Source organism: Monodelphis domestica, chromosome 6 (assembly GCF_027887165.1).
Source record: "Monodelphis domestica isolate mMonDom1 chromosome 6, mMonDom1.pri, whole genome shotgun sequence".
NCBI lineage: Eukaryota > Metazoa > Chordata > Mammalia > Didelphimorphia > Didelphidae > Monodelphis > Monodelphis domestica.
The window spans coordinates 58,958,267-58,978,156 of NC_077232.1; the positions used below are offsets into that span (position 1 = coordinate 58,958,267).

At 42.4% G+C, this 19,890-nt stretch overlaps 1 protein-coding gene across 1 annotated transcript; it reads right to left on the reverse strand.

Annotated features, from left to right (window-relative positions):
- Positions 1-15,913: 15,913 nt before the first annotated feature.
- On the reverse strand, positions 15,914-19,338 carry RASSF10 (Ras association domain family member 10). Its single transcript, XM_007497113.2, has one exon. The coding sequence runs from the start codon at positions 18,894-18,896 to the stop codon at positions 17,331-17,333; it is 1,566 nt and encodes a 521-aa protein (XP_007497175.1). The 5' UTR covers positions 18,897-19,338; the 3' UTR covers positions 15,914-17,330.
- Between the last annotated feature and the right edge of the window lie 552 nt (positions 19,339-19,890).

Below are 19,890 nucleotides of genomic sequence, written 5' to 3' on the forward strand. Positions count from 1 at the left end.
GAATCTGAAAGCAGATTGAAGCATACCATTTTTGCTTTATTTTCTTCAGAGTTTTTAAATATGTCTTCTTCCACAATATGATGAATATGGAAATGTTTTGTATGATAGCATATATATGTATGACCTATATCAAACTGCTTACCCTCTCTGGGACAGTACAGGGTAGGAAGAGAATTTGGAACTCAAAGTATTAGAAAGTGAATGCTAAAAATGGCTTCTGCATGTAATTGGGAAAAAGAAAACATTACTAAAAAATAAAAAAGAACATTCAACTTCTGAGTTTCTCCCACAAAGTCATTAAATTGGACAATAATATGGTTTTGTAGAAAGTTTTGGGCATCAGGTTGGGTAGTCTTGACTTTCAGTACCATCTCTGCAAATTTGCTAGTTACGAGAGCATGAGGAAATCGTTGGGCCTCTTTCTTCATCTGTAAAGTGGGAATAACAATATTTACAATGCCAATCTTTAAGAAGTGGTTTATTCATCATTCAACATGCGTATATTAAGGCTGTAATATATGCAAGACTCTTGATAGGAACTAAAAAATATATAGAAATTACAGAAGACATGGCCTCTGCTTTTGGGTAGCTTATAGGAGAGATGGAATATAGTTAAATGGCTATGAAAGAAAATAATGGTCTGATTAACACACAAGGGATGTGCAAGCAAAGTATTATGTGAGGTCTCAGGCAGGGAGGATAAGGAAGACTGGTAGAGGTTGTAAAAGAAGGCTTTATGAAAGCGGTGGCATTGATATAGGTCTTAAAGGATGGTTAGGAAGTCAGAAAGTCACGGCATTACAAGGACAGGGAATAACATGAGCAAAAGTGTGAAGGTGATTAAGTACGGGGTACGAAACAAAATCCAAGTGTGGCTGGAGCATAAACTACATGAAGAGTAGTATGAGATACAGCTGAGCTTTATTTGACAAGCAATAAGGATCACTGAAGGTTTTTCAGCAAAGGAGTGACATAATTCTGTCTCCAGATATGTACAGCAGCAATGCTGATTTGCAGGGAGGAGAGAGTTGGGCGGGATGACCTATAAGAATGCTCTTGCAAAAATAGTTATAAGGATCTGTCCCAGGGTGGTGGCAGTAAAATTAAAGAGGAGGGGATCATACAGAAGAAAAAAAAAAACAGACAATATCTAATTGGATATAGGACACGAGAAAGAGGGAAGAACCAAAGCTGACATCAATGTTTCCAACGTGTAAGGTTGGGGAAATAGTGACATTTACAAAAATAGTGAAGTCATAAGAAGGAACAGATTTTGAGCAAAGATAAAAAGTATGATTTCGAAAATTATTGACTTCAGTTGTTGGTAGGACATCCAGGCAGACAAGCTCTGGAAGACCATGACATTTAGGTCTGGTTCAGAGCATTTGATAAAATTTCTTGTAGTCTTTTTGTAAAAAATATAAATAAAGGTGGTCTAATGAGAATATAATGAAAGCTATTTGTGAAATAAATGAATGGGAAGACTCATAGAATAGTTATTAATGATTCATTGTCAGCTGTGAAGGAGCCTTTTATGGAATGCCTTATAGATTAGTACTTAACCCTATACTGCTTAACATTTTTATCAATTAATTATATTTTCTCATCCAAAGATTACTTGGATAAAGGTGTAGATCTCATATTAATTAAATTTGTTAATGTCACAAAGCTGAAGGAGATAGCATACTAGGTGACAGAGCCAAGATCCAAAAAGACCCTGACAGACTAAATCTAATTGGATGAAATCCATTTGGGGTAAGGGCATAGTCTTACACTTGGGTTCAAAATATCAATTTTCTATCTACAAAATGGTGATGGCAGGGCTAAATAGAAATTTATCTGAAAAAAAATCTGAAGGTCTTAGTAAACTACAAGGTCAGTTTGGGTCAGTGGTTGGAATGTGGCAACCAAAAACACTCATTGGAACTTGTGTCACACTAAGAATGGCCTGACTTCCTGGAATAAAGACATGATGGTCCCACTTATTTTCTATTCTAGTCAAACTATGTTTGTCATATTGGGGTCATATAAGAGGGGCATTGATAAGTGCAAAACAGTCTAGAAGAGGTTAACCAGAATGAACTCTGAGTCCATATCCTGACAATTGTTTGAAAGAAGTGGGGATATTTAGCCTAGAAAAGAGATTAGGGAGGAAGAATATTATAGCTGTGTTCAAGTATCTGCAGGGTTCTGGAAGCTAAGATGGTAGAGTAAGAAATACTCTGGTGGTAGTCTCTCGGTAACCGAGTATGACGATTGTCTTTGTGCGTTTTTGTGCACAAAGACACTTGTGCATGAAGTTTTAAGGGGAAAAGTCGATGCACAGAGACAGTCCCACTCTCTCGGCGTTGGAAGCCTGGGTCCAGTGGCACGAAAAGTCGTTACACCTGGAGACTTCCTCAGCTGCGTTGGATGGCCGTGTTGTCTTTTGTGCTCCAACATGCCCTAAGCACTCCACAGTGCCTTGCTGTATCGCCATCTCAGCCGTTGAACCTTCTTGTTGGTTTCTTCCGCCTGTTCCACTGAAACAGTCTTCACATGTTGGGTGAACAAAGCCCTAGTTCACCAGGGGTCCACGATGAAGGCTACCCTCACAAGGTTTAGCCAGCTTGTCGAAGCTGTTGCCCAGGGTGTGGCTGCTGCCACATGCTAGCAGCTACTGGGAGCCACAAGTGAGAGCTGGGTGTCAGGTGAGGGTCAGAGGCTGGAGAGCTGCCCTAGGAGGGCATGACAAGCCCTCCATACCAAAGATATTACTCCTCCCTGAGCACCCCATATATCCCTAGAAATACTCTAAGCTTGTCCAAATCCACTTTCAAACAACCCCTTTGCCCCTCCCCCACATAAAGCCTCAGATTGAATTCTGGAGTAGCAGAACTAAAAAACAAAGAATGAAACAGTTTTTCCAGTAGAAGACAATTTGGAAGGACAATAGAAGAGACCCATGTCACTGGCATTAGAGGGGAGAGCAACATGGTCCACACTGTACCTGGAGGAGCTAGCAATGGGGAGCATTAAACCCAGTTCAATCCAATGGCAATGTGGAGAGTGGAACTCAGCCTGATCCGGCCCCAGTGGCTTCTGTACAAAACAGCTACAAGCCTCTCCACAGCAAGTCAACCAGGTAACCCCCTTACGGTGCACACTGCGGGACTAGAGGGCTGCTATACCAACTCCAAGGGATAGAGTAGACCACAATACAATATCAGGACAGTACTCCATCCAGGAAGAGAGCTGAACATCAATAATATAGGCAAGATCATGAAAAAGCCCAGAAAAATAAAGAAAAAACCTGACCTTAAAAAGTTACCTCAGTGCCAGGGAAGATCAAAACACAAACTCAGAAGAGGTCAACAACGCCAAAACAAAAACATATGAAGCCTCAAAGGCAGGTGTGAAACGATGTTGGGTCCAAAAAAAAAAAAACCCCAAAACTTCTGGAATAACTCAAAAATCAACAAATAAGAGAAGTAGATGAAAAATTAGAAAAAGAAATGAGAGAGTCAACATCTTGGAAAAGATATACCGAAGTATTTGAATAAAGGTCTCTCATATGGAAAAGGGAGAAGAAGTGCTCAATGGGTCAGTCAAAATACCAGTCCAGCATATGAACTAGGATCTAGTTAATTAGTGGGTTGATTGGTTTGCCCATAGGTGACAACCTAGCAGCCCATCAGGTGTTGCTGAGCTAGAGACTCATCCATCCTCTAGAGCCTCTCATGCACAAGAAAGTGATCATATAGATAGGGTATGAACCTCTTTTTCCAACTGTGGGAAGAAATATTTTTGTATGCCAGGTGTCCTAATTCCCTCACCTCTTGGTAATACTAAATATATTATGAATATTGTAGTAATAATATTGAAAGTGTGGAATGTTTAAAGGCTTAACTCTCAGCAATGCCATGAATGAGGCAAGGTCAAGAAATCAAGACATAAACTTAAGTTTGATCTTGCCTTGAAAGACACTGCAAAAGAAATCTCTATTTGACAAAAATTCCTGGGAACACTGGTAAGCAGTCTGGCAGAATTTAGGCTTAGAAAAGCCCCTTAAACTACATTCTGTATGATAGTATCAATTGAGGCATGACATTAATGCTAAAGATCATAATATAAAATAATTAGAAGAGAAGCAGATCATATTTACTGCTAGAGATGGGAGATGTATTCTTAACCAAAGTATAGAGGCAATTACAAAAGATGTAATAGATAACTTTGATTACATGAAGTTAAAAAAAAAACTTCTGCACAAACAAAATTAATGCATCTGGCATAATAAGGGAAGAAATTGAATGGGGAAAAAATCTTCATATCAAATGTCTTTGAGAAAGAGTTGGTATCTAAGGAATGTAAATAATTATTATATACATATGCATCCATAGAAACACACATAAACAAAAGTTGCTCCCCCATAAATATGTAGTTAAAGGATGTGAAGAAACAGTTCTCAAAGGATGAATTTTGAACTATTCACAACAACAATAAAAAATGCTCTAAATCACTAATAATGAAATAAATGCTGATCAAAACAACCCTGAAGTGTTTGGTTCTGCAAATTGACAAAGACGTCAAAATAGAGTTATAGGAAGATGGGCATACTGGAGCATTATTAGTGGACCTGTGAATCAGTACAATCATTTTGGACAGCAATTTGGAATGATGGAGTAACTAAAGTATTCATGCCCTTGACAAAAAGATTCTAATATTGTTATACTCTGAGGATGTCATTCATAAGAAGAAAATCCCCATATACACCAAAATATTTATGACAGCACTTTTTATAATATCCTAGAATTGGAAACAAAATAAATGTCCATTAATTGGGAAATAGCTAAACAAATTATGGTACATGAATATAATGGAATGTTCTTGTGCTGTAAGAAAAGATTTAAGATAAATACAGAAAAGCATAAGAGTTTCATTAACTGATGCAAAGTAAGCAGAGCCAAGAAAATAATATAATGACAATACTGTAAATGGAAAGAATAACTATATAAACATACATAATCAGAAGTGATTGTTATGAAATTATAAATAATAAGCATGACTCAAAAGGAGAAATATAAAAACACACCCACCCTTCCCAACTAGTTTGAAGAGGTTGGAGGTCCACCAATGTTGTATATTATGCTATTTTCAGATGCTTTCAATATATTTATCAAATATGTTTATTTTTTCCTCTTTTCCTTTCTCCCTTTTTTTTTGGTTGTACAATACTACTTATTATGTGAAAATGGCTCTCTGAGAAGGGTAGGGGAAGGATACTGGGGAAAACTATGGTCATATGAAAAACAAGACATCAATAAAAACTTACTTTAAAATATTTTTAAAAAGCAATGATCTAGCACTGACTAATATCCCCTACCTCCCAGAATCATTGTGAGGATCAAATCAGAAAATAATTAACAGTGTCTGGCAATCAATATTAGCAATTATTATCAAGAATACTTGAGAGATGAAGGAAGACTTGTAATGCTGCTGCCCTCCTCGCTTACCCTTCCCTTGTGATTCTCCTGACATCTATGATATAATTCATTGGCCAGATGAATGGATGGATGAAAGAAAAAAAATTAACACTTTCCCTCCATAAACAATGGATTCCTATTACCTCTTGGATTGAATATAAAATTCTTTGCTTGACTCTTAATGACTTTTATCCCCTACCATTTCATATTTTTCCTATCTCTTATCCTTACTATTTTTAATTCCCCATCTAGTACTCTACATTGTTCTTTCTTTTTCTTGTACATGACACTGCACCCATCTCCCAACTATGCATTTTTCACTCTGTAATGCTCTGTAATGCCCCATTCCTGTAATGCTCTCCCTCCTTGCTTCCACCTTCTGGATTTCCTGGTTTTCTTCAATACACCTAAAATTCTATCTTCTTTAGGAGACCTTTTTTTCTCCTCCTCTTCTCCCTGCCTCCCCATACAGGCTTCCTCCCTGTTAATGTCTTTCCTTTGACATTACTTTCCATTTACACTACACACACACACACTCACACACACACGGTATGCAACCTTTTTTGCCCTGTCTTCCATGAATATAAGGTCCTTGAGGGCAGAGATGTCCCTACTTTCTTTTGCATCCCCAGCCTTAGCACGGTACCTGGCACATAGTAAAACTATTAGATGTTTATTAAGTGATTAATATGTGCCAAACACCGACAATATTATGGATTCTGTGATTCCATAATAATCATTCACCAGGCAGGGGATTTCCTAGGATTCTTTGCAAGTCTTATTTCTCACCTTCTGAGTGATGTCATTTCCTTTTAACTTTGAAATTATTGACCTACTTCATCAATTCCTATGCATGGAGAATGAGATTTTTACTGTGATTGAAATGAAGAGTTACTCCAAACTGTGACTAAAATCTTGGCTGAGATGCTGAATTAACACTTTCTACTTTTCTCCAACATTATACTTGACAATGTCTGTGGTGAATGCTACCTTCCATTCAATATAGTCTTCCTGATTGGACTGTTGGTGTATACTACAAAACAGGGAAATGTGAGCAGAGCAAATAGCTTGCTATTCTGGAAGATCCTCTTCGGAAAGACTTCTTTTTGCGAGCTAATATTCATTTGAAGGTGTGCTCAGAAGTATATGGATGTTTATTTCTGCATAATATACTATGTTTTAAAATTAATTTTAGCATGGAAAAATGAGGGAAAAAATACAAAACAAGGGGCATCAGACTTACTCTGTTTGGTCCCAAGAAGGCAGAAACAGGAGCATGGGTGGAAGTTGCAAAGAGGCAAAATTAGTTTTGATGTTGGAGGTAGGGGAATTCCTCATAATTAGAGCTATCCAAAATGGCAGTGACTGGTTTGGAAAATATTGACTTCCTCTTCACTATCAGTCTTCAAGTGGAGCCTGGATGAAAACTTGTAAAGTTTGTCACAGCAGGGATTCCTTTTGTGTAAAAAATGGACTAACTGGTCCCTGATATATTTTTTTAATTCTAAAATTGTGAAAATCAGAGCTAGACAAATGAATTTGGATCATTTCAATAGAGATGCTAGTTGAAGCAATGGGCATGTAGGTGAAATTGTTAAGGAATAGTGAGAAGACAGAGAAGGAGAGAACCTTGGAAAACCAAAGGGTATGGATGAAGAATTATCAAAAGAGGCCAAAAAAAGTGATAAAATAAAGAGGGGGCGAATCTTTAGAATTCTCCTAGAATCTCTAGGAGAGCACAGTAAGAAGCTGAGGGAGGGGATAGATTTTTTTTTTATTTGAAAAAGTTTATTTAGTTTATTGATTTAGAATATTTTCCCATGGTTACATGATTTATGTTCTTTCTCTCCCCTCCTTTAGCCAACGAGCAGTGGGGATAGATTTTAAAAGGAATCTCAGTCAAACTATCCTTCATAAACATTCCATCTATGGTATCAAATGCCATAGAGAAGTCAAGAAGAATAAGTCCTGGAAAATAGGGCTTGCAATTTTTTTCAACCGAAAAGTCCCTAGTAACCTTTGAGAGAGCAATTTCATTTGAATGTTAGGGACAGAATTTATCAATATTAATTGATATTAATACATAGTGGAGTAAGCCCAGAATCTAGTAGCAATAAATATTATTAATCATAATAAAATGCAGCAAAAGTAAAATAAAAATCATGGATAGAGAGGCCATATCTCTTGGTCTCACTGCCTAGGATGACTAAAGAGATGATTCTTTAATTCAGAAAAAAAATTAGATATGAGACATGAACAGGTTTTTCTTCAACAGAGAAAGAAGTACTTATGAAAGTTGAGATTGAAACTGTCAGTATTTCTACATGCTAGTTGGTTTTTTTTCTTTATCTGTGCATTAAAGGATTAGAGTGAAGGTTTATGAATTTGTATTTTAACATAGAATTACCTGATTAAGTATTTACCTTTAGGCTACCAGTCATGGATGCAAAGGCTGAAAAACCTGCTTACAGAAGATGAGGTGATGAGAAGAATTTCTTTTACAGATAACATATCACTTAATTAGTTACTCCTAACATGAGTGGTGGGTAGATTCTGACAGTCTGCAATCTATTTTGGACATACCTGAGCACCTTTAGCCTTAGGACTGATGATTTAGTCCCCACCCCAGAGCATCCCAATTAGCAGAATTAATCAAGATGCAGTGAAAGACGAGATGGTTACATGAACTGAGCCCCAAGGGACTAAAAGGTTGGGATGATAGAAAGCATAACTATATGGGTGGGGGTGGGGGTGGGGGTGGGTGTCAGAGGGCCTTGGGTTCAAATCCCAGGTGTGTAAGTGTGTATACTCAGGAAGATGGTGACATTTCAAAATTGTAAGAGCAGATTGAAAACTGGAAGGGCTCATATCTGGGTGATGGTGTCCTTATCTGGAAAATGAGGAGGCTGAACAAAATAATCTCTAAGACCCCTTCCAGCTTTCAATCTCTGCTTCTCTACTTTGAAATGCACAGGAAATAAAAATCTTCTCCTCTAGTTATCAGGTTGGGATTTCAGAGAATCATCTCCAAAGTATGGTAGCCCAGGAAGAATATGCCTAGAACACTTGCCTTTCAAACTTTGGGGATTTTGTACTTCTATGATTAAAAAAAAAAACCAAACACCAACCAAACAGAAGCAACTTTTAGTATACTCTCCAATATATACATACACATATTGATTTATACATTATAACATTATAAATTATGCATTTATCTCTTATAAATTTATTTACAAATGATGAACCATATAACTATATTACTTTGCTAATAAATATGTACATTTCAGACATGTAGGTGGATTGCTGGGTACACTGCTGGACTTGGCATCAGAAGCCCTGAGTTAAAAACCTTGACTGGAAAGTTACTAGATCCAGGACAAGTCACTCAATGTCTGTTCCTTAGTTTCTTCATTTGTAGGAGGAGAGTTATTATGGTGCCTACTTCCAAGAATCATTGTGAAAGTAAAATGAAATAATATTCATATTTTGCAAAACTTCAAGCACGATGTAAATGCTGGCTATGATTTTTATTATTTAAAACAAAGACATTTTCAAAAGCTTAGAAAAAGATAAATTAATATTCAACCCTAAATTCAATAAGGAGCTCCTGTAGTTTATGGAGTGGGAGAATGACACAATTAGATCTGTACTTTAAGAAAATCACTTTGGTAGCTAAGTGGACGATGGATTGGAGAAGGGGAAAATTTAAGGCAGAGAAACTAATAAGGAAGCTATTACAATGGTCCAAAGGAGAGATGTTGAGGGCTTGAACTAAAATAGGAGCTGAGTAGAAAGAAGGGGGATAGATAGGAGAGAGGTGGAAATAGGAGTGCTAAGATTTGGCAAGATATATATATATATATATATATATATATATATATATATATACATATATATATATCACTATATGGAGTGATGAAGAGTGAAGAGTCAAAGATTACTGAGGTTGTACACCTGGAAGGCTGGAAAGATGGATAGATGGAGATACCCTCAATAATAACAGGGAAGTTTGGAAGATGGATGGGTTTAAAGTAAAAAACAATACACCTTCTTTGACACAGAATCCAATCCATCCATGAAATAATGATAATAATAATAAATAAGGAAACTGAGTCTGAAGAAGATGGTGTGACATGTTCAAAGTAGAACAGTTAATCAATGGGAAAGGCAGAACCAGAACCTGGATCTTAGCTTGATTGTGTTAACTCTCGCTTCCTGCTCCCTTTCCCCATTATGACAATGTTATCTCCAGCATAGCAGGGAGTTTCCCCCCTAGAGGTATCAAGTTCATTATAAGATTGGGGGATTAGCACAAGTCAAATTCAAAGAGAGGGTGTTGTTGCTCGGCTCTTTGTTGATTTAAGAGATTTCCAAATCAAGGCTAAGGTTCTGATAAGCTTTCCCTTGCTTCTTATCAGAATTGTAATGAGGTAGTAAAAGTTTCTTTCCTGGAGCCCTGGCAGACTACGGGTAACCCACAACATGGTGAAAAGCTATTATTTATTGTTTTGCTTCACTAAAAGCAGCCAATTTACACAGCACTCTACGACTACCAAGCATTTCAAGTACTTTATTTCATTCGGTCCCCAAAATACAGCTAGAATGTTAAAAAAAAATTTATTGAGGGTAGGAAATTGTCATTGGTGGGGGCACACACTTAAACCCAGCTCTCCTGGAATTCAAGGTCAGACCTCTATCCACCATGCCAAACTGCCCTTCAAAACTGATTTTGTTTGCTTTCCTCTAAACCTGGGATTTTGTCTGAATAGGAAACTTCTAGGGGAGAACTCTCCCCTCCCCTCCCCTCACACCCCCTATTTACCAATGTAGATCTCTACTGCCTTGGGCACTTAGAGATTTAAAAGCTTTAAAAACTTGCCTGGGAGCAAGACAAGTTTCAGTGACTTGCACAGAAGTAGCAAGTCAGTTTAGACTTAAATCTGGCTCTTCCTAACTTCTTTCTCTCAAGACTGAGAATACCATACTTGTTTTATTCTCCCCCTTTTACTAGAAAGGAAATTTCCAGCCAGGAAAGATGAGGTAGAATAGTGTATAGTGCCTAGAGGGCTAGAGTCTCAAAGATCTAGTCTCAAATGCTCCCTCAGACTCCCTGGTAATTGGGGAAAAAGATCTTCCAGCCTCAATTTTCTCTTCTATAAAGTGGAGATAATTACCTACTTAATGATGATGATAATAATAATAACTGACATTTATATAATGCCTACTATGTGCAAGGCACTGGGCCAAACCCTTTACATTCATCTCCTTTGATCTTCACAACAACCTTGGGGGGCAGAGTTTTCCTATTTTACATACAGGGAAACTGAGGCAAGCAGGGAAGTGTGAAGTTATTTGACCAGAGTCATTCAGCTAATAAATATCTGGGGTTGGATTTGAACTTAGTTCTTCTAACTCCAGGTCCAGGCTCTAGCTATTTCATCACCTAATTGCCCAAACTTAGAGGGTTCTTATGAGACTTAAATTAGATAATGTTTACAAGGGGGTTCACCAAACTTCAAGTACTCCATAAATGTTAGCTATTATTACTGGGTGACTTTCTCAAGGTCATTTAGTAAGTGGTAGGACTCAAAAGCAGATCTTAGGATTCCAAGTCCACTGCTGTTTCTATTAGCCCAGGCTGCCTCATAGTGATCTGAAGCCCTGAAGACCACATCAGGAGGGACATTTGCCACTTCTGTATTGGGTTTCCAATTAAACTGTAATTAAGTAGAGTTTGTTTTTAATTTCATTGTTGGGAAGCCAAAACTTCTAGGCGTAATGAAGAGAACCATTGTACTGAGAGCAAGGTTTAGTTGCAAATTGTGAGAATGGAAATACTGTTGAGTTTCTCCCCCCATATCTCCTGCAGCTGGAATGTTTCTCAATCTGAAGTTTGTTAAACTTCACGTGGCACCCAATCACCACCATTTCAATGGTGTACAAACAACAGCCCCTGAGCATGGGAAATCTGTCCTGCAGTGCTGAAGAACTGTGCTGTCCCAGTACCGCAGCGCCCCAAGCTAGCTTGACAAATGCTTGGGAGAGCAAAATTCAGTGGGACAGCTCCATGGGATTGCAAAGAAGGTAGTTTCCCAGAGTTACTACAGAGAAATTGGTGCCTACTCTGCATGTACAAGTGTTGGGGGTGGAGAACTGATGAGCTCTGAATGCAAATTGAAGCCTACTTGGTTTTTACTTCACTTTTATTCTTTTCTTTTGTTTCTGTTTTCTTCCCTGACATAGCTAAGATGGAAATATGTTTTGTATGATTTCACCTCTGGAATCAATATCCAATTACTTACCTTCTCAAGGAAGGGGAGGGAATGAGAAAATTTGGCAGCTGGGTAGCTTAGTGCATTGAAAACCAGGTCTAGAGATGAGAGATCCTAGGTTCAAATCTGGCCTCAGACACTTCCCAGCTGTGTGACCCTGGGCAAGTCACTTAACCCCCATTGCCTAGCCCTTACCACTCTTCTGCCTTGGAGCTAATACACAGTATTGATTCCAACACGGAGATAAGGGTTAAAAACAAACAAACAAGCAAGCAAACAAAAACACATTAGCACTCCAGCAGCCATGGATAGCTGTGTAACTGGCATTAGCAATCTGCAAGTTGTCCTATGTTGCTTCCCCAAGATGTTCACTTCCTTCTCTTCTCTAATTCCCTACCCTACCACCTGTGTGACTTGAGGGAGTTCCTTGCTTTTTGAATCAGCTAGTAAGTGAAGTAGATGGATCACTGGACCTGAAGTCAGGAAGACTTGAGTTCAACTATTGTCTAAAAATATTTATTAGTGTGACCCTGGACAAGTCATTGAACCTCTTTTTGCCTCACTTTCCCTGACCATAATATCAGCCTTGCAGGGTTGTTGTGATGATCAAATAAGATAATATTTGTAAAGCACTTCACACTGTTCTTGGCACATGGTAATTGCTCTATAAATGTTTACTCCTTTCCCTCTTCTGTCTTCCCCCGTCCTCCTCCAGGTCACTGTTCCCTTTACTAGGCACTAACAGAGGTGGGTGAACTAAATAGCCTTCGAGGTCCTTTTTAGCTCTTAAGATCTTTGGTTCCAGGTTGACTTTCTGGCTCTGGGAATAACAACTAAAGTCCTTTCCTCTGGGTGATGAAAGCTATATAGAAGCTGATTGGAAATATACAAGGAGGGGGAACTGCATTCATTGACATTCCTTAAAGGCTCCCACCCACCCTCAGAAGAATGTAAAGACTTTGAAAAGAGAGACTTTATAGCACAGTGCCTGACACACAGTAAGTGCCTTGAAAATGTTGATTGATGGATTAATTAGATAGATGCTGTTCAGATTGTGTGAAGGAGTCCTGAAGACTTGAATTACTAAAAGGGCATCCAAATAGGCATTTTTTGTTAAAAACCATGATTCATACCTGTTATGTCATTGGTTTAAGGAACTCCCAGGATGGAAGCTTTCACTGATACAGAACCACACTATACAGGCTTAAGCATTAAACCTCTTAAAGGGCTTAAAAGAACCTGTCAGGACCACTTAGGGATTCAAAGGATCATAGTATTAAATTTTTAGATCTGGAAGGGACCTCAAAGACCATCTAGTCTTAGCCTTTCCTTTTACAGATAAGGAAACTGAGTCCCAGGCTGAACTTACTCAATACTAAACAGGTAGTAAGCATCCCAGTCAAGATTAGAACCAAATTCGTTGACTCTACAGCCCAAATGACTTACTTGCCCCTGGTCCCACAGCTATACATGTCAGAGGCAGGAATTGAATTCTGATCTTTCTGTTACCAGGACTAGTCCTTGTTGCACTATTCAAATGATCACTTCTGAATCAGCTATTCGAGTTTCTATACAACAGAGACCAAAATGAAATGAAAATTAAATTAAAGGTGAAATACATTTCAGCTAGCTCCTAGCATGCTTTATTTCCCCAGCTGTGAAACCCAAGATGTGGAATATGTAGAAGAGATTCTGTAAATAAATGATGTGCCTTTCATTTGCATCCCTGAGCTTGCCCATGTGCTGTTTCCTTGCTGAGGGATAAGGAGCTGTGCTCTTTGCCAATTGGCATGACCAAAACCAGGGACAATTTCTCTAGTAGGGTAGGAGCTGAGGAGTGGTTGGGAAGGGGTGGAAGATCTCCAGGCTCTCCCAGCCCCCCATGCATAAGAGTGCCTCAACAGACTGCCCAACTCTCATAGTAGGCACCACTAGGAACTTTCCAAACCTTTCACAGACATTCATACAACCATACAAAAGCACACAGTGCACCACTCACTGGCTAATCCTACCTTCCATTATTCTGTTCCAAAGAAGGCCAAGTCAGTTGTTTCCAATTCTGAATGTTTTTATACCACAAGGTATATCAAAAACTACCCAGAGGGCTGTTGCAAAACTCTCAATGCAAGGTGAATGAAAATTCACTTTGTGCAAAAAGCGAATAGATTCCATATGATTATGTATCTGTGTCCATGCATGTACAGTTCAGGAGGGGAGGGAGAGTGTCCCAGAGAGCCAAACCTTCCACCAGGATAAAAGCCCTCCTCAGTAAGAGGGCAGACTTGGCAGTACGCCAGTGGGTAAGTGGCACACTCTCAAACTGCCTTCTCCAGCAGACCTGGGAACATGCTCACTGATAAATAGGGGCGGCTGCTGTCTTTCCTTCCTATGGAGAAAACCCGATCCCTTAATGTCCCCCCAGAGCAGTATCACAGCTGTGCTCTTGCTCCTAGTATTACCCTGTCCCTTCAAAAAAAAGAGCCAAGGGGAGAGGGAGAACACCAGCATCCTTTGTCCCAGAGGCCAGGCACTTTCTGGAAGTCGGAGGAGCTAGCAGGGTGCTGATTTAAGGGGAACCATTGTCCTAAATTTGGGGTATCGCCTGAGATGCTGCCTACCTTTGCCCTCCTGTTTCCTGCCCCCATCAGGGGAAGCTCTTTGAGGAAGTAGTCTATAGCCAGGAAGGGTGGGTAGCTCATTGTTAGCACTCAATGGCCCCTTGTCTCATCCTGCTTCACTCTGGGACACCTTTGTCTGGGAGTAGTCCTCAGGTGACTGGGAGCTGCAGAAGCCCATGGATCACACACAGGGCTTATCATTGTGATGTGGCCTGTTTGTATTAGTGACTGCTGGCAAAAAAATCACATCCATCTACTTGCCTGAGCAGCCCATTAGGCTCGTAAAGGTTAAAATAATAACTGAAAGGGAAAGTGGTTATTTTCTATGGCACTGGCATCAGCCAGAAGGCTGAGAACCACCACAACTTCCTCCCACTCCTCATACCCCTCAGTACAATGGTGCTATGGAAACAGGGTTGGTTTTTGCTATCAGAGAATGAGTTCAAATCCCAGTTTTATTCATTATGCCCTTAGTGACCTTAGGGAAGTCTCTTGACTTGTAAAATGAAAGAGTTGGACTAGATGATCTTTGACATACTGGCCAGCTCTAAAATATTCAATCCTAGGGAACCAAGAAAGGCAGTATGGTGTAGTGGCTAGAAAACCAACCTCAGAGAAATGAAGACCTGAGTTCAAGTTCTACGTATACATTACATATTCTCTATGTGACTTTGGGCAACTCATTTAAGTTCCCTGTGACCTAGGCAATCCCTTATGAACATAAGTAGAGGCGCAGTTAGGTGGCACAGTGGGTAGAGTGCCAGGGGTGGAGTTGAGGGGCCCTGGGCTAAAATCTGGCCTTAGACCCTTTCAAGTTGTATGACCCTGGGCAAGTCACTTAACCTCATTTGCCTAGGGGAAAAAAAAGGCCAGCCCTCACTATGTCAGAGCAGTCTCTCCATACATCTCTCAGACAGGATTACTTGCCAAACTGTAAATAAGGATTGTATAGTCCTGCTTTCCTGTCAAAGTTATCATTAAGTTTGGTCCGTATGTATATGATTACATTGTAGACTGGGGACACTGAGGTTTCATTTTTTTTTCTTGCACCCTCTTCATTTTAACTATGCTTAGGAAGAGAAGTGCCAGGCTGAAAACCCAAGACCATAATTACATGGTAAGTTTCTTCTAAGTATCAATTATGAAGACAACCTCTTAATTCTCTATCATTTTGCTAAAAAAAATCTCAAAACATCCCTGCATCAACAATGGGGTGGGGGAAATATGTTGACACAAAGAAAACCAATTAAACAGTGGCAATGCTTTCTGGTCTCTGAAAATGGGATGCAGTTTAAGATTCTAGCAATTAAAGGAGAAACTTCTCTAGGAAGCCTGGTTTCATAAATTAGCTTAAAATGACTAAAGCCCTGCTGCAACCAGACCCAATCTCTGAACATTTAAGCCGATAACAGTAATAGTACCTACTCAAGGCTGGCACCCCACACTCACCATTGTTTACACCTCATAGGGCATGATGATATCTCCAGGAAGTACCCAGCTTCCAAAGGAAATCAGGCAGCCTGATTCATTCAAAAGAGGCAACAAATATCCTATAGCTGATAAGTTGTGTGTTTTTTTTTATTGAAATAACTAAAAAGATTACACTGAGTTCACCGGCGCTTTAGAGACTGGTTTTGAAAAGCTGTTACACTTTTATCTCTAGGCATGTGTGCATAAGCTGTCCAGAACTGAGAGTCACTCCAGTTAACTCACTTTAAAAGAAAAAATACCTTTATCGTTGGCTGAGTATGGTTGTTAATCAAACGACCTGTTAGTGGAATATGGAGAGAAGTGGTTACATTCAACAATTTTTGAAACCTTAGCTAGCAAATACTGTTATTTACAGTGTCTCAGTTAAGCCTCTGGCAGGTAAAAGAAACATTCTCTGGGGTTTAGGGTGAGTTGTGGAGTTCAGGTTGGCTTTCAGGCATTGCCCAATTCAAAAGAAATACAAGTTTGTACTCATAAATGTCAGGAGACTTTAAAAGTCTGAGTTTTAACTGTAAATCAAATGGCTCATTCCTTAAAACACTTAGCTTCCCTCAGTTGTTTCTTTGTCTTCATTATTATTTTTCCTGAAATAGCAGCAGCTAAATTCATGACCCTTGGGGAAGGAACTGTTTCTTTTTCAAATCCCCAAGAGCCTAGCACAGTGCCTGGCACACAGTAGGTGCTCAATAAAGCTTGTGGAATGTAATCGAATGGAAGTAGAACAATGAATTGTAAAAGGACAAAATACTGGACTTTGCAAGAGCAAATCTCAGTGTCCAAATGAAATTTTAACCAGAGTCAGCTTTCCAGGATTTTATTATCTCCCCTTCGGCTGGAATGCACTGTCTGAACTCTGGAGAGATAGAATTGAGGTTTTAATTCAGCCTCGGAAGTGAAATAAAAGGCCCAAAATGCAGGACACAGATGAGTCTAGTAACAGCTGGAAAACGTAAATAGCCAAGAAGAGTGTGTGTTTTCTCCAGGATGTAAGGCCCAGACCAACACAAATACCTCTTCTTTGGCTAGTTTTAACAAGTTAGAGCTACAATTAAAATTCAAGGAATTTCGTTACCAATCAAAGATAAGTACCTAATGCTCCAAACGGGTGTTCCAGCTGTCACCGTTCCCAGAAATGTCATTTAGAGACTTCACTAAACTGAAAATCCACATAATACTCGTTTGAAAATGGGCCTGGACCATTTCCTGGGACCTAAGGTTCCTCAGTCAGAGGGATGCCCTTCCTACCTCTCACTTCCCCTGCTCGGTGGCAGGGTACAAAACGAACCTTTTAAAAAGAGGTGCCCTTTCTCTGGCCCCTCCTAGCCCAAACTGTGAATAATATGCCCCCTCGGCACACACCCTAGCTGGCCGGTGGAAGGGGCTGCAGCGGGGCGAGGTGCTCCTATTCACGCTATGGGATCCCTGAGCTGGCTCGTGCTTTTGGTGACCAAACCACTTTCTTCCTCGCTTCCCTCCTATCTTTTCTCCTAAACGAGGGACTCACAGACTGGGACAGAGTCTGAGTCTTGACTGTGCATGGAGCTCAGCCCCGTGTCCGAGTCTTCATCATTGCCCTGACATCCTTTGGCCAGTCCCCGGGCCTGGTCCACCCATACCTCGGGGCCCGGGCAGGGGCCTGAGCCAGAAGCAGCTGCCTCCTCCCCGGCCCGTGCCTCGCCCTCCCCTTGACTCGGAGCTCTGGAACAAGGATCACCAGGTCCATCGGGGCTCGGCATGAAGTCCAAAGAGTCCAGAGTCTCCAGAAGACTCTGCAACTCCCTCTCCTTGAGCTCCCACTGCTGTTGGCTATAGTCCAGGTCGCTCTTGACAGCCTCTAAGTCCGTGCTGAGTCTCAGGCCGATGTAAAGGCTGGTGCTGAGCTGGGTCTTCAGCCTCTCCTGCTCCAGCAGGAACTCGCCCTCGGGGCTACCTTCGGCGTCGGGGGCTGGCTGCCCCGCGAGCTCCTCCTGGCGCCGCCGCATCCATCTCTGGTTCAGTTCCTCCTGGATCTCAGCTGCCACGCGCTCCAGCAGCTCCTCCTGTTGAGCTCGCTGCTCCTGCAGCTGCAGCATCTGCTCGCACCGACGGGAGTACTCGGCGAGTGCTGCAGCATCGGCACCCCCTTCGCTGCCGGGAGGCGCTTCTTCGGCAAGGCCCTGCTTCAGGACTCCGGCCCCATCTACCTCAGCTACAGCCCCCACCAGGTAAGTGTCTTGGACGTAGTTCACGCCGTGCCGCCTCATGCGGTCCAAGTGCACCTTGGCCTCGTAGCGGTCGATTTCCCGATCCAGATCTCGGAGCCGTTGCACCTGCTGACGGAGAGTGTGGTCTTGGGACAGTACCAAGTGCACCAACGTCTCCATCCGCTCGCCTGAGGCGCTGTCCTGAGTCCGGGGCGAGGAGGACGACGAAGCAGTGGAGGACGACGTAGAGGTGGAAGAGCAGGGGGACGGGGGCTGCTGCTGGCGCCGCCGATTGATCTTGGCCAGTTTGCGGAAAGCCTTGCGCACCACGCGCCGCTGTTTCTCCTGGGTCAGGGCCAGGCTGGGCCGGGCTGGGCCCCCTCGGCCAGAGCACGGCCTCTCTTTGCTGGGCACGACTCGAGCCTCGGCGCTGCGGGGCCCGGTGTTGGGCAGAGACGCCTCGCTGCGCACCAGGACGAAGCGCACGTTCTCCTGCTCATCTCCCCAGGCGGCCCAGAGGCGCAAGATGCGCGTCTTATTGGGCAGGATGCGCTCAAAGCCCCGCCACTTCTCCACGATGCAGTAGCACTGAGGGGGCCCCCAGAGCATGCCCTGCGCCGGATTCTCCTCCTCGTCCTCCTCTGCCTCTTGTGGCTCCCCTTCTCCCGCGTCGCCTCCTTCTTCTCCTCTTGCCCGCCGCCGCTGCCTCCGCCGCCGCCGAGACTGTTGCAGCTGCTGCTGCCGCCGCTGGCGGCTGTCCTCCAGGAGCACTCGGACCACGTCGGAACAAGTGGTACGGCGGGAGAGGCCCGAGATGATCTTCTCTTCCTGGCAGATCCACACCGAGATCTTCTCTTCTGGCTGCTCCATCGTGCACCCAAATTGCCCCTGTTTGCGCCCCTCGCCGCCTCCCCAAGACGTCTGGGCGCGGTGAACCAAGCGCCCCTAGTTCCCCGCTGCCGGAATCAGGAGAGTAGGGGAGGCTCAGGGGCGGCCACCGGAGCCAGGCCCCGCTGTTGCGGCCCCGCAGCCCGGCCAGGGTGAATGCAACCCCCCCTGCCCGGGTTTCAACTCTTCCACTGCCTCTCAGAGAACCCCACACAAACTCTTCCAAAGTTGCCTTGGTCAGACCTGCGCCTCCGAGGCGGAGTTGGCGAGGCAGGCGGGGGCGGGCCCTGGCTGAGAGGGAGGGGGGCAAGGACTCCTCTTCTTCGCTTCTCTGTTTCTTTCTACGAGGGCCTCTGGCGCCCCTAGGGCGACGCGATGGGTCCCGAGCTCCTGCCGCTCTCCCTCTGCCACTAAGCTCCCAGAGCCTCTGAGTTTTGCTCCTCCCCGTGTGACTCCTCCCCCTTCTCCCCGGGAGAAGCTCTGCCCCGAGCCCAGGCTGTGGCAGTGGCAGCCACAGCGAGAGCCTAGCTTTGGCCCGACCTGGTTGGTGAATTCTGCTCCCAACTCATTCGTCGCCCCTTTCTCCTGGGGCTCACCTGCTGCTCTACCAGGACAGAGCGAAGTTTGCAAAAGAGAAGGAAACTGGGCTGGAGGCAACATGTGTAAGCCTAGAACGATTCAGCTTGGGGAGCTCAGTGGACAAATATATATTTTTTTCCCCTTGCAGGGCAGAGGGGAAGATCAGGCGTCTGGGGAGGACCTGAACCCATACTTGGATTCACACCTCGGACTCCTTTCTCCCCTTAACCCGTAAATACAATCGGTTATCAAGTCCTGTGGATTCTATGCCCAAAGTAAATCTTTTGCATCCTTCCCTTTTTCTCTACTCATATTATTATCAATTTAGGTCAGGCTCTCCTCACTTCTCCTCCAGACTGTAACTAGTCTTACTTGCTCCGTATCTTCCCCTCTTTAA